General features: G+C 40.4%; 1 protein-coding gene across 2 annotated transcripts in view; it reads left to right on the top strand.

The window, feature by feature from the left end:
• ADARB2 (adenosine deaminase RNA specific B2 (inactive)) overlaps positions 1-12,606 on the top strand; it is a 305,116-nt gene that overhangs the window by 192,428 nt on the left and 100,082 nt on the right. For both annotated transcript variants that reach the window (XM_058808746.1, XM_058808753.1), the window contains exon 2: positions 5,761-5,847. In XM_058808746.1, coding sequence (XP_058664729.1) covers positions 5,761-5,847 — 87 coding nt within the window. The remainder of the gene's footprint in view (positions 1-5,760; positions 5,848-12,606) is intronic.

Below are 12,606 nucleotides of genomic sequence, written 5' to 3'. Positions count from 1 at the left end.
CAAACTGGAGCCCCTGCAGCAGCCAAAGCTGCTGCTCTGTCTATACAAACATCAGCCCTCTGAAGGGGTTCAGGGCAGACACATTTCCAACTGGAACGTGGCTGGAGGGGACGGACAGAGACCCTCCCAGCCCCAGTGGAACTGTGGTGGTAATTCATGGGGACAGCTTTGTCAGTGTGGATATAAAAGCATAACACAGGGCCTGCCTGCTTGCATGTGAAGCAAAAAGCACTTGGGCAATGCTGCTGAGTCCTGCACACTCAGAAACTTTTGTTTCAACACCTGGTTCTCAAACTCAGCTGTAAGGGCTGATTCTGACACCATGCAAGTAAATCCCTACCTACAAACCAGCTGCCTAAATTAAATAATGCAGCATGGTGGCCGTACAAGCCATAATTTAGAAGGCTGTGAGCCTCCCCAATAAGTGCCGTGGTTTAAAGACATTGTTATTTTCTCCACAAATCTGCCATATTTTTCTTTTGCATTAAGAATCTCTTCATCCTGTCAGTCAGTGTCAGCCCAAGCTTGAACTGACTAAGATATGGGAAGAAAGATAAAGGATCATCTCCTGATGTGCAGGCTCTCTTTTCCCTATATCCCCCCTCCTTAAGGGCTAAACACAACTGTAAAAATGTAACCATTCAAGTAGCTGCAAATACTTTAGAGAAGTGAAAAATAATGTTTTCTCCAAGATATTTTGCAGCTGAGTTTACACTATTGCATCATATTTGTCCCTTCCTGAGTAATTTAGTACTCTACACAGACCAAATGAATTGCTTAGGACTGGTTTATAATGTCTGCATTGTGTTTTTAAAAGAATACTATTGAAGGGACCTCTGACAAGTAAAGTAGTTTATGGTAATTAATTTGAGTATGAGAATGAAACTAATTCAGTAAAACATTGTTAACTCTGATTTAGCAAACCACTGGTATCCATCTGTCTAATCCTTCTTGTGTTTGAAAGTTGCATTTTTGAAAAACAATTATTAATAGTGCTCATTAGCTGCCAAGCAAAAGAGCAAGCCACAAACTTCTGCAAATACCAGCAAATCCTGCTCACTTTTCCAAGTCTGAGCTAGACCCTGCTGCAGGATCTCATGGTCAGGACAAGTTTTTCTGCTGGAGTCTGTAGAGATGGGAGAGTATAAAGGATGGGCCCTTTCTATAAAGGAAGTGCAACCCCCTGCAGATTCCAGCTGTCAGCCCTTCAGCACCTCCCCATTAGACAAGCTATTCCAGCACTACACTATCCCTACTGTTAGGAAGGGGTTTTTAATGCCTAAAGTGAATTTTCCTTGGTGTAATTTAAGTCCATTACTTCTGGTTGTGTTAATGCACATGGAACACAGCTTACTCTGTTCTTCCATGCAGCAGCTCTTTATGTGCTTGCAGGCTGCTGTTATGACCCCACTCAGTCTGCTCTTCTCAAAGCTAAACAATTTGTTGAACATGTATAAGGGCTGATTTTTAAAAGTGTTGAGCTCCTGCTGTTCCTGTTGCTTTTATTCTGGTGATTGAGAGTGAAAGAACTTCCCTAGAGTTGATGATCAAGCAGTATTGTCTGGTGCCCTTCAAATACTGATAGGTATGAAGGGCACAAAGGTGTTTATAGCTGTATATGTGCATTCTTGTCTTCACAATAAAAGTGTATTTACAGGACCTGTGACCAGCCTTCTGACTGCATCCCCAGGGCAAAAGCAACTTCACAAAAATGCAGGTTTTAATGGAAACTTGCCTGCCTTATGTGCCAGGCTTTGCTGAATCATTTGTACTAAAGCATTTTCTGTATTTCATTCAACACATATCTTGTCCCATTTTTTTTCAATTTTAACTATTTTTATGACTACTGTAAAAACACTTCATGATTCTGTGTTAATTATTTACTGTTGCTGGAAAATATATCCTCAGAAGAGTGGATTGAAATCCTTTTCCATCACAAAACAGAAGACTGACCTTTCCTTCCTCTAATAGGCTTCTCTTCAAAAGAAATTATGATTTTTGTGCTTACACTACTGGAGCAGATTTCCACTTGGAAGACTGTTTTTATAGTGAATGCACTACAAAATATGATGCCATCATCTTGCAATAGTGTTCCAGGGCAGCTAGAGACAAATTCCACTATACCTGCTCTTCGTCTCTCAATTTCCATTGTAAATAAAGCTTTCCTTGTGTCCATGTAGGCCTTTATGAAACCTCTTCTTCATGGCATCAGAGACTTTGGGTACAACTCTAATGCCAGCAATAATACCTTCATGTATTACTTCTAATAAATGTAGGGTTATATAGTCTGCATTTCTGTAGAAAAGAGTTTTTGAAATGTCTTTTTTTTCTACTTAAACTCTCTCTTCTAACCTTGATAAATATCTTCCTCAGACAAATACAGAGATCATTTACAATTATAAATTAAAAATAGCTTCTCTAGTTTTGGGCTACCTGTTATTGCTTCTTTTTTGGGGGAAAAAAATAAAGGAAAAAAAAAAGCAAAGCCATGGAAGGAAAAGAGAATGGGAGAAGGAGGCTTTCATGGTATTTCTCTATATGATTTTTTCAAATACAGTCTTGTCCTTTATTCTTATTCATAAGTTTTCATCAAACTGTTGGAAACAAGGCTAATTATGATGGGCATTAACCTACAAAGGGACCATAAAGTACAACTATACAAGTCTTCTAATCTTGACAATTAGCACAGAATTTCACCATTGGCAATAAAGTTGAAGTGCTTCATGGCCTTTACAGCAGCAGGCAATAATGTGCAAAAGATGGAAGTGCAAAATAATACCAATAATTTTAAACCTAACCTGACTATTTCCCTGTAAACACCTTCAATAATTATTCTGTCATTTATCTTTTCCTCCTTCTCTGGGTCAATAATTCATCTGTGCAGTCTGTGTGTTTACTACAGCTTTTCTCTTTTTACAGAGCTTACTCAAAACCCTGCCCTCCTCCTCCTCCTCCCATTTAGACACACACTAAATGTTCCCTTGCTTAGCCAATGGATTGACATATTGAATTATAATGTTTATCACTGGTATTGATAGAATTATATCCTGTTATTAGGACCTGCCTTTGTTTGGTTGACACAATCCCATCCGTTGCTACTCTAAGCATGCAGCAAATTTCACATCCCTTTTCCCTGCCACACAAAGTAAAGTCACCAGCAAGGGCTCTGGGAACAAGTGGAAAACATTACCAACAAAAGCTTAAGATGGTTGAAGGGTCCCTTAAGACAAAATAAAAATTAAATTGATGAATTTTAAATCCACATTGTAAATTTCACCTATCAATTACACAAAATTAAATCATAAAATATCTCTTTACCTAGTACAAAACTAAATGGATTTGCATTTTGATTGGTGCCAGGAGTAAGCATTAACCACTGCAGCAAGAAAGCACTTCCATAGTGCTTGGTTAATAATTAATTCTCACTATGATAAGTGAGAATATTTTCTCAGCAAAGAAGATTCAGGTTTGTGTGTGACATCAGTGTCCTGAGAGTTAATCCTGAAGGTCTGACAGCTGTCAGCAGTCAGGCACAGGTGCAGTACACACACTTTGGGATCTCAGTACCCAGACACAACAGTCACTGCTGGTACTACAGCCAAGGGCTGCCCTGATCCTGTGTCTATCATCTGAAGCATTTCCCTTACCAAATGCAGCCTTTGGATTCAGTCCCAAAAGCCTACGCTCTTTTCACTTCAATCAAAGGAACCAGCTGAGGAAGTCAGGAGTGAATACCAGCCTTTATCAGGATCACAACCCAAGTCTCACACACAGTGAGACGCCGTACAGAGACACCACATTTCTCAGTGAGAAATGCCTTAGCAAGAAAAGTGTCAAAGAATTCACTTAGAAAAATCTCATGGCTATTACATTCATAAATAGCTTCATTCTTTTGGTCCTGGCATCACTGCAATCCCATAATGAAATTGCAATTGAAGGAGGCTAATTTGTGCTCTAATTATATATTAGTCTGGGCTGAAAGGTTTCTGGACGGAAAAAAGGTTTTCTTCAGGCAATCTTTTATTCTGCTTATTGTATTTACTTAACAAAGAGCAGTCAGCTTTTACAGTGAATTCCTGTAATAGAATTGAGCTGTAATGTTACCCAGCCAAGGGCAAATATATGCAGTCATTTTTGATGGGTTCTGATAACAGTCTTTAACAAAAACAAGGATTGTTTGCAAATGTAGGAAGAACCAGGCCAAAAAAGCTAATTGATGGGCTGCTGAAAAAGTTTAAAGAGCTCTTCAGCTGGAATACCTCTTAGACCAGTGGTACTTTAGCAGGCAGGTAGTTTGATGAAAATCAGAGAAATATTTTCTCAATGATAAGGAAATTTCCCTTGGAAATGTTATTTCTTGTGTCACTTGAAAGAATACATTCCTTGAAAGAATACATTGATGCTTCTGCCGCAGGATGAGAGGCCAACATTGTTCACAATGTGCAGGGTAAAGAGCATTTTCACTGAGGAAATAGGTGAGCCTCAGCTGCCTATTTCCTCTGCCATAGCTGAAGCTTTCTAAACAGAGAAGTACTTTAGAATAGCAACAAAGGTCTTCAAAGCTGTGGATCACCTTTGTTAGATGTGTTTCTGTTTCTTCTGTCAAGTAGACACTCTGCTATTGTTGGTCCTTAATAAAGTCTCCATAGTGTGTCAGAAGGAATTCAGCCTTAAAAAAATAAATGTTCAGCTAAACAAACTAGTTATCAAAGGAAATAAAACACTTACATATATATCTGTTTCTGGTGTTTGTGTTAACTTCAGCTTTTCTCTATAGAGAAGTCCTGAGCCAAGCATTAACCTAGTATAAGTCAGTATGAGTTCTCATTTTGCTGAATCTGCCCTGGCCTCTAATGCAGAGTCTGATCATGGCACTGGAAGTAAATGTCTCTGCTATACACTGTCTGCAGGATAAACAGAAACTGCAGTTAAAAGCACTTAATATGAACACACAAGAGGGATTTCAAATAGCATTCTTATTGAGTGAACAATAGCTTTCTGGGAACACCATGAGAGTTTTCCAAAAATCATATCAAAAACTGGTAGAATTACAAGCCATGGTAGTCTTTTGTGCCATCCATCAATGAGTTTTCTCTTAAGAATTCTGGTTCAGACTCCACTGGGGAGAGGAAACAATTGAAGTACATGATCTCATCCATTAGAGCAGTGCTCATGTCCCTTCTCCCAGGGCTGACTGCCTCCCCCATTCCCAGCTGGACCAGTTCAAGCATCCCCTACTCTGCAGTGCTCAGACACCACTGCTGGGAAGCACAGTCAATAAACATTACATGGGGTCAGAAACCAGGAGGAATATGTGTTTGATGTTTGTATCTGCCAGGTGTTATAAATGCATTGAGGTTCAGTAAACTGTGGTGGTACTGTAGAGTCACAGAATCACAGAATGTGCTGAGCTGGAAGAGATCCATGAGGATCATTGAGTCCAACCCCCAGCCCTGCACAGGACATCCCCAAGAGTCACATCAAGTGCCAGAAAGCACTGTCCAAACACCTCTGGAACTCTGTCAGGCTGGTGTTGTGACCACTGCCCGGGGTCAGTGCCCAAATACCCTCTGGGGGAAGAACCTTTTTCTAATATCCAACCTGAACCTTCACTGGCACAACTTCAGGCCATTCCTCCATTGGTCCTAAAACCAAACAGACTTACCAAGATGTTTTGCCCTGAGAAAAAGTGTGAAGTAGATGTGAATGCATCGACTGAGCACCTATTTTATGTGTATCTTTTCTTCTGTTTTCTTCTAGAAAAACTCAGCATACTGTCAACCTTCATAGCACCCTTCAAGTACCTGAGTCCTGGCCCAACCACCATGGAGGATGAAGACAATTTAAGTAAGCAGTCTCATTTCTCTATAGATGAACAATAAAGTTCATAAATAAAAAGGCAATTGTGGAAAGGAGGAGGTTTTGCAACTACTGGCAAGTCCTCATGTGAAATCACAGAAGGGAGCTGGAAGGCACCCACAAGGATCATCAAGCCCAGGTCCTAGCCCTGCACAGAACTATCAAATTGAGAATTGATTAACCAGGCTTAAATAAACCGCTATAACCCAAAAATTACCCACTCTTGGCTAATTAGTATTCTCTTGGGCCCTTACACCTCAACCAATTCTCTGAGCCCATGACTGTACAGCTGGAGAAAAGTCCTGCTGGGTTTGAAGGAGTTGAGAAGTTTTCCAAACACCAGGAAGCCCAAGAGTGGCAGTTAGGAATTAATAACCCTCAGTAAGCCCTTCCATTTGTCACCTAGAAGCAATTATTGCCTGTTATCCTGCCTGCTTTTTGTAACACAACTTGAATCTTTAAAAAAAAAAAGGGAGGGAAGCTTACTGAACCAAATGAGCAACATTTTAGTATCACCTACCACATTGGTTTCTTTCCCAGCCAGACACATGCTGCCATGTTGCCCTATTAGAGCCACTCAGTGGGAGGAATTTGGTGTTTTTCCCTTGTTGTTGTTGATCTGCCTTGGTTTGGTCATGGTGCACCAGCAAGGGGAAGAGCTGCTGGAGGAGTGAGGAAGCACAGCCTGCTATTTTCTGCTGCTGAGCATCACATGGGCATCACACTATTCTGCTGCACAGCAAAGGCAGGCAATTACAGATTTTAGCAAAGGCAAAAAAAAACTCTGAAAATCCTTCAGAATGGCTCCCAGGAAGGCTGTATTTTCAGGAAGACATGTGAGAAGTATACACACACACACAGAGGAAACATATTATGCACACGATGAGTTTGTGCAGGCGCCTCCTGCGTAATAGTCCCCAAATGTGCTACTTAGTTATTTTTAGGTAATGTAGGAAGTTTGTACAAGCCAAACACTGTAACACCATTTTCTTATTGCTACTGCAACACCAAGACAGCTTTGTGCCTGCGTGGGCTGTAAAACAGCTCACATGGACAGGGTAAGCTCCGTTTTCTGAAAGAGAAACAGCAAATGTCTCTGTTTTCAGGGTCATCCTACCCAGTTCTCCCTTTGGTCAAACATATGCTCCAGTGAAAAGGCAGCTATTTATTTCTTGGTATACAAAAAAATGTTTTAGGTGTTACTATTTGAATATTTAAATATTTTTTTAAAATATGAATTCATTTAAATTCATCCCTATTTCTGTGTTCACTTGCAGTATAGTGGCCTAAATCCCACTAAAGCCTATAGCACACATGTACCTCTGGAGTAATTCCATATTTTAAAGAGCTTCAGAGATTTGCTCTGAACAAGTGGAAAATTCTTCTCCTGTGTTAACAATTTAACAGGAGCCCAGGAGAATGCTGGCAACATAGAAAAGTGGGTTGCTTATCCCTGTAGTTTTCTGCTCACTGAGCATCCTGTGGGAGCACTGCTTCCCAACTGTGCTGTATCAATGGGCAGAGTTCCACCAGCTGAAATGGATACAAATCCTGTTTCACATTCCCTTAGGCCTTCTTTATAAAGGGAGCCATGCAGTTTAACTACACCTGCTTTTTCAACAGGTGATTAATAGCATACAGACATGATTTTTGTGGTTTCTGATCAATGAACTAATACTAGAAAAACTTATTAAAGACACCATGCACCATTGAAATGTAATTGTAGGTAAAGTAAACATCTGTCTCTGATGAAGGTTTATTCTTGAACCTTATTCTGATGAAGGTTTATTCTTGAACAGGAAAGGACCACCCTGTTCATCCCCAGAAGGCAGTGCCTAAGAATAAAAGAAATTGTACCTAAGAATGTAAGAAATATCACAGAAGATTAGAAATAGGCAGCCTAGCTCTGTTCATGATCTTCAACACTTGTAAATGATGTTTTGAGAAAAAGGACATTTAAATGGGGATCCTCCCCTTGGTATAACCTTCTAGCCCCTAGGAAAATTTTACTCTGCTAGAGCTTGCACCTGAATCATGATATTTCTTAGGCATCAACAGAACTGTCTTGTCCTCTCCAGAGCCCACTGATACCTCTGATCTCAACAGCGGCCAGGAACAAGGAGCGATGTAGAGTGCTGTCAAAAAGTGCACCCTTTTATTGCTTCAAACCTGCTGTGTCTAGTGCTGGGATTGCATGAAACAGTGAATAATCATTCCCTGTTCACTGCTTAAACCTGTCTGCCTTTCATGATGTTACAAGACTATGCCTGTCCCTGATCTTAAATGTGCCATCCCCACTTTGCCATGGGGTCAAGGCAGATGATCACCAGCCACAGGTCATTTTGAATCCAGGCTGCACCTCTAGCAGGAGCGCAGGATTCCTGGGTGTCTCATTATGGAGTGCTGCCACAGGCACAGGCTCAGGGCAGCACACGCCTCCCCAGGGTCTGCAGATGGTCCCCAACACACTGATTTCAACCACTGCAGCAGCCTTGAAGGGCACATTCCAGACTCAGATTCAATGTGCTGAGGCATGTTCAGTTATGAGCATGTTGGTCAAATTCCTCTTCAGACAGCATGAGGCCCCAGAGCTTTTGTTTCCAGTGTGAGATACAGCCTCACACTGTGAGACAGACAGCCCTGTCGCTAAGAAAAAAGTGAATATCTCATTTCAGGAGGCAGAGCTCCAAGCAATCCTTCACCAAAACTATTTCCTTATTTTTGTTTTGAAAACTGTCTATTGCTATCATTTGGATTTCTCCAGGGCCTAAAATGTTCTGGCTCTGATTCAGGAAGGTATGTCCTTAGGTCTGCCTCTGCCATGGGCTGCCCACATTTTCTGCTACATGCCATTCTTTGCTAACTTGGACAGAGAGCACCAGAATTTTAGTATCAATCTAAGTCAGGTCATTAGATCATTTGAATAATTTCCCTCATAGGTAAGATCTGTAGTAGACATGGATTTCACAGGTATTTCAGATAGTTAGGTGGACAAAGTAGAGTATGTTCATTCTGGAAGAGCTAAAGAAAATGGCAATCACCTTTCAACTTTTCATCTTTCCTTTAAGCAAAGTCCTGTACATTTTTCACTGTTAATGCTTTTCTCTGTAGTGAGATGTTACACACCAACAAAATCTAATTGGTTTTAACCACCTGAACCCTGTGAGCTTCCAGGGAGTGTTCAGGGAGTGTTCAACAGAGAAGTAATGGCTTACCTACACTTTTTACATGAAGATTTAAAAATACATGTTTGTTTTCCTGTGAAAGGGAAAAGAGTGATTTCCCTTGTTAACTTCAATTTTATCATTCCAAAGTCAAGAATATCAACCTAAAAATCCCAGCAGAAACATTCCCAACTCTTGGTTGGGGAATCAATAAGTGTATGAAAATGCCATCTTGCTTGCAAGAGGAGACTGCCCTACATTGCATTTGATGTCAGAGCTGGCCTTGGACAGAGGTACCATGGCTCTGGCTCCTGAGTTCATTCCTACTGCTCCTGATTCAAGATTTTTTGCTTTCAAGTATTCCAGGAATTATGGAACTCAATCCTTCTAACACCTGCAGTCAATGTGATATAGAGGAACAGCAAAAATGAACTCTACATAAGCAATCTATGTTTACTAAACATTTCTAAAGACAGTAACTGCCTGTCTCACAGATATCAGTTGAATCGGGAGCTGGCTATAATACAGATATAGCAAATTCTTACTTCTAATATCACAACCTTTCAATAATGTAGTGTCCATTGTGTTCAATAGTAAAGATGCCAGCAAAAAGGAAGATGCCACCTACCACCTCTCCTTTCCCATCCTCCCTAGGAGTTGACTTGGCAGCAGAATAACCTTCAACAGGAACAATATTATCTCTTCAAATGTAGCGTGGAGGATCGGATGGTTAGTTCTGCAGAGCCCTTAAGACCCAGAGACATAGTCAGTGTCATTATTAGTGATGCATTATAGTTCTGAAATGCTCTTGATGATGCAAACTCTCTAGGTTAACTCTACTGTGCATAATGACCAAAAGGAGAAAAACATGAAAGACCAGTCAGAATATTGAGGAGTAGTGCATAAATAAATGTATTTCACTAACTGCTTTCCTTTCTCCCATTCAATTACTGAAGCCAATACAAGATCACAATGTCTCCTGTTTTCTGTGAAACTGAAAAAATCAATTAATCAAGTTACCTGGGGAGATATTACTGTGCAAAGCTGCAGGACTTTTTTAGAAATCTTACTAAATAAATTAGAAACTGTTGCCAAAAAACTATATTTTCCTTCCTCCTTTTTTTTTTTTAACTCCATCCCCTTTCAATGTTATTATTCTTCAACCTTTCATCATGGGAGAGCCATAATTTATTATCTTTTTTTTTTTTCCCAAATGTAAAGAATATATTTGGGAGAGTCAAGAACAAAGACATTATGAGAAATAACAAGACTGAAAATGATCCACAGTTTTGCATTTTCCCTGTGTGTATCCTTTGACTTACCCCTTTCCTTTTAGCACTCTTCATTTCTAAAATTGCTTGTGATTGTTCTATTACAGCTGCTTACAGTATTTATCTTGTGTAGTTTGGTGTCATTTGCCTGCTTTGTCTGATTTTCACAATAGAAGTACATGTGCCACCATTAGAGAGGTAATCTTATGTCTGCTACACAGAGGTCTCATAAAAGACACATTTCAAAGACTTCCTATTTCAAAGATACCTGAAAGTATAAAGTAATTTCACATTTCCTGGCAGCTGCCAGGGATCACACAAGTCCATCAGGCTCACAGACTTTCTGAGGCACTCACTGAGTTTAGGCTGCCTCTGCTTTACAGGCCACGATGACTCTTGGCTGCTGCAGCTCCTACTGAGATCTGGGCAGAACTGAGCTGTTTCCTCGTGTTTCAGGACAGGGTGCTCTAAAACCTGGTTGGCTGTAAGGATACTTGTACAGACTTTCTTTATTGTGGGGAGGCTAAAACACACCATAAATACAAGCATGTCATCACTGTGCATGCCCAACTTTGTCCACACATCCTTTGTGCTTGATCTCTGTAAGTTTTTCACTTGCATCTCTGCATTTTTTTTCACTTCATCAAGGCAAACTCTCTGTTGGCCAAACATGGACTAGACAATTTTATAGACATAATTTAAGACAAATAAGTGATGTTTATTTTGTGGTTTTAGTTAACCATTGTTTTATTGAGGGTGGTCAAGGTAAGACATTAAGGTCACACATTGATGCTCACAAATCCAGTTCTCTGACCATGAAAGAAAAACCAGATGGAATAAGACAATATGAATGATAAACACAAATAACCTCTTGAGTTTTCCTATTCAGTGGTGCATAATCAATACAAATTCTCCTCAAAGCTGAATATTGTGTGAAGCAGGAGCTATCTTTCTTTTCATGCTTCTTGACTACAGTATCATTATGTACCATAATTGGCTCTGTAAAAACCTATTAGGTTAAGATGAGAGAGGAGGTGTGAAATACAGAACCAAACCTGTTTCCTGCTAAAAAAATATGTCTGCGTCAAAATATTTTGCCTCTGCATTAAAAAATACACACAACTAAAGAGATATCTTCTGAGTGGGATGAAAACATGAGAAAGGGTCATGATGGAAAATGGCCAGAGACACTGCCAAGCTGGATAGAGGAAGTTAAAGCTGATATTCCCTTTCCCTTCAGATCAGAGTCTCTATAAATAGAGTTGTGAACTCAATGAGAAAGCAGCACATTATCCTTGTGCCTTAGTTATCATCATCTTTTAAATGTCTTATTTCCAGAGAGGTTGGTTTCAAGATGTCGTATTTTATACAGCTGAATACAATATGATAAAACTTTTTTTCTATTATGTATGTCTTTTGCTTTACTTTCTTTCCTCACCTCTCCTCATTCTGTCCCCTTAGCTTCAGAAAGTAAAAATTAACTAGTCACTAAAACCTTAATTTGTCATGTTCTACCTCAGCAAAGCACTGCAGAAGAGAGTTCTTTGGTGATAACTCTGGTGAGACACAGACCCAGGCTGGAAGCTCAGTGTGTGCTGCAGGGTTTTCAGGAGAGGAAGCCTAAAGATTCAGTTCTGCAAATAGCCCCCACAGATGGCATTTGTGCCATGACTATTACTCCTGTCTAAGCAGTGGCCCTCCTTCTGTGGAACAACTTGCATGAGTGCAGACTTAATGCTCTGATGGGAAAAAGTCTTTTGATATTAAATACAAGTGTAACATTTCAGGATATAAAAGTTTTTAATCGTGATGGCTGGTTCTACATGATCTCCACAGGCTCCTGTGTATCTGTTGGCCAAGCCTAACACTGGCATACAGCACAGACACTGTCCTCCAGCAGGAGTTTCTCAAAGCTTAGCCAGCATCTCACCCCTTACATTCACTCTACTTTGAGTAGAGAGAAAACCAAACGTGGCCATGCCCTTACAGAAAGTGGGAGGACTCTCTGTTCCCTAAGGACCACAGGGACCTTCTCTGTGCATGGGACTGACACAGCCTGTGCAGGTGGCTGATAGCGTCTGACAATAACAAAACGAACCGGGGAAAGGCTCCATGCCCAGCAGTGTCTGGAGTAAAGCAGGCAGCTGCACAGTGCTCTGCTTGGAAAGGGATCAGCTGCATCACTGCTGGGATGGGTTTCCTTGTAAGGTTGGTTACACTCATATTTACTTCCTCCATTTATCTCTGTCCCAAGAAATGCACAGGAGGACTGGAGGATGTGTCAGAGATGCAAGACATTTAAACAAACTCAT

Source organism: Ammospiza caudacuta, chromosome 1, assembly GCF_027887145.1.
Source record: "Ammospiza caudacuta isolate bAmmCau1 chromosome 1, bAmmCau1.pri, whole genome shotgun sequence".
NCBI lineage: Eukaryota > Metazoa > Chordata > Aves > Passeriformes > Passerellidae > Ammospiza > Ammospiza caudacuta.
The sequence above is the reverse complement of the archived record's forward strand: the minus strand, read 5'-3'. Positions and strand labels throughout refer to the sequence as shown.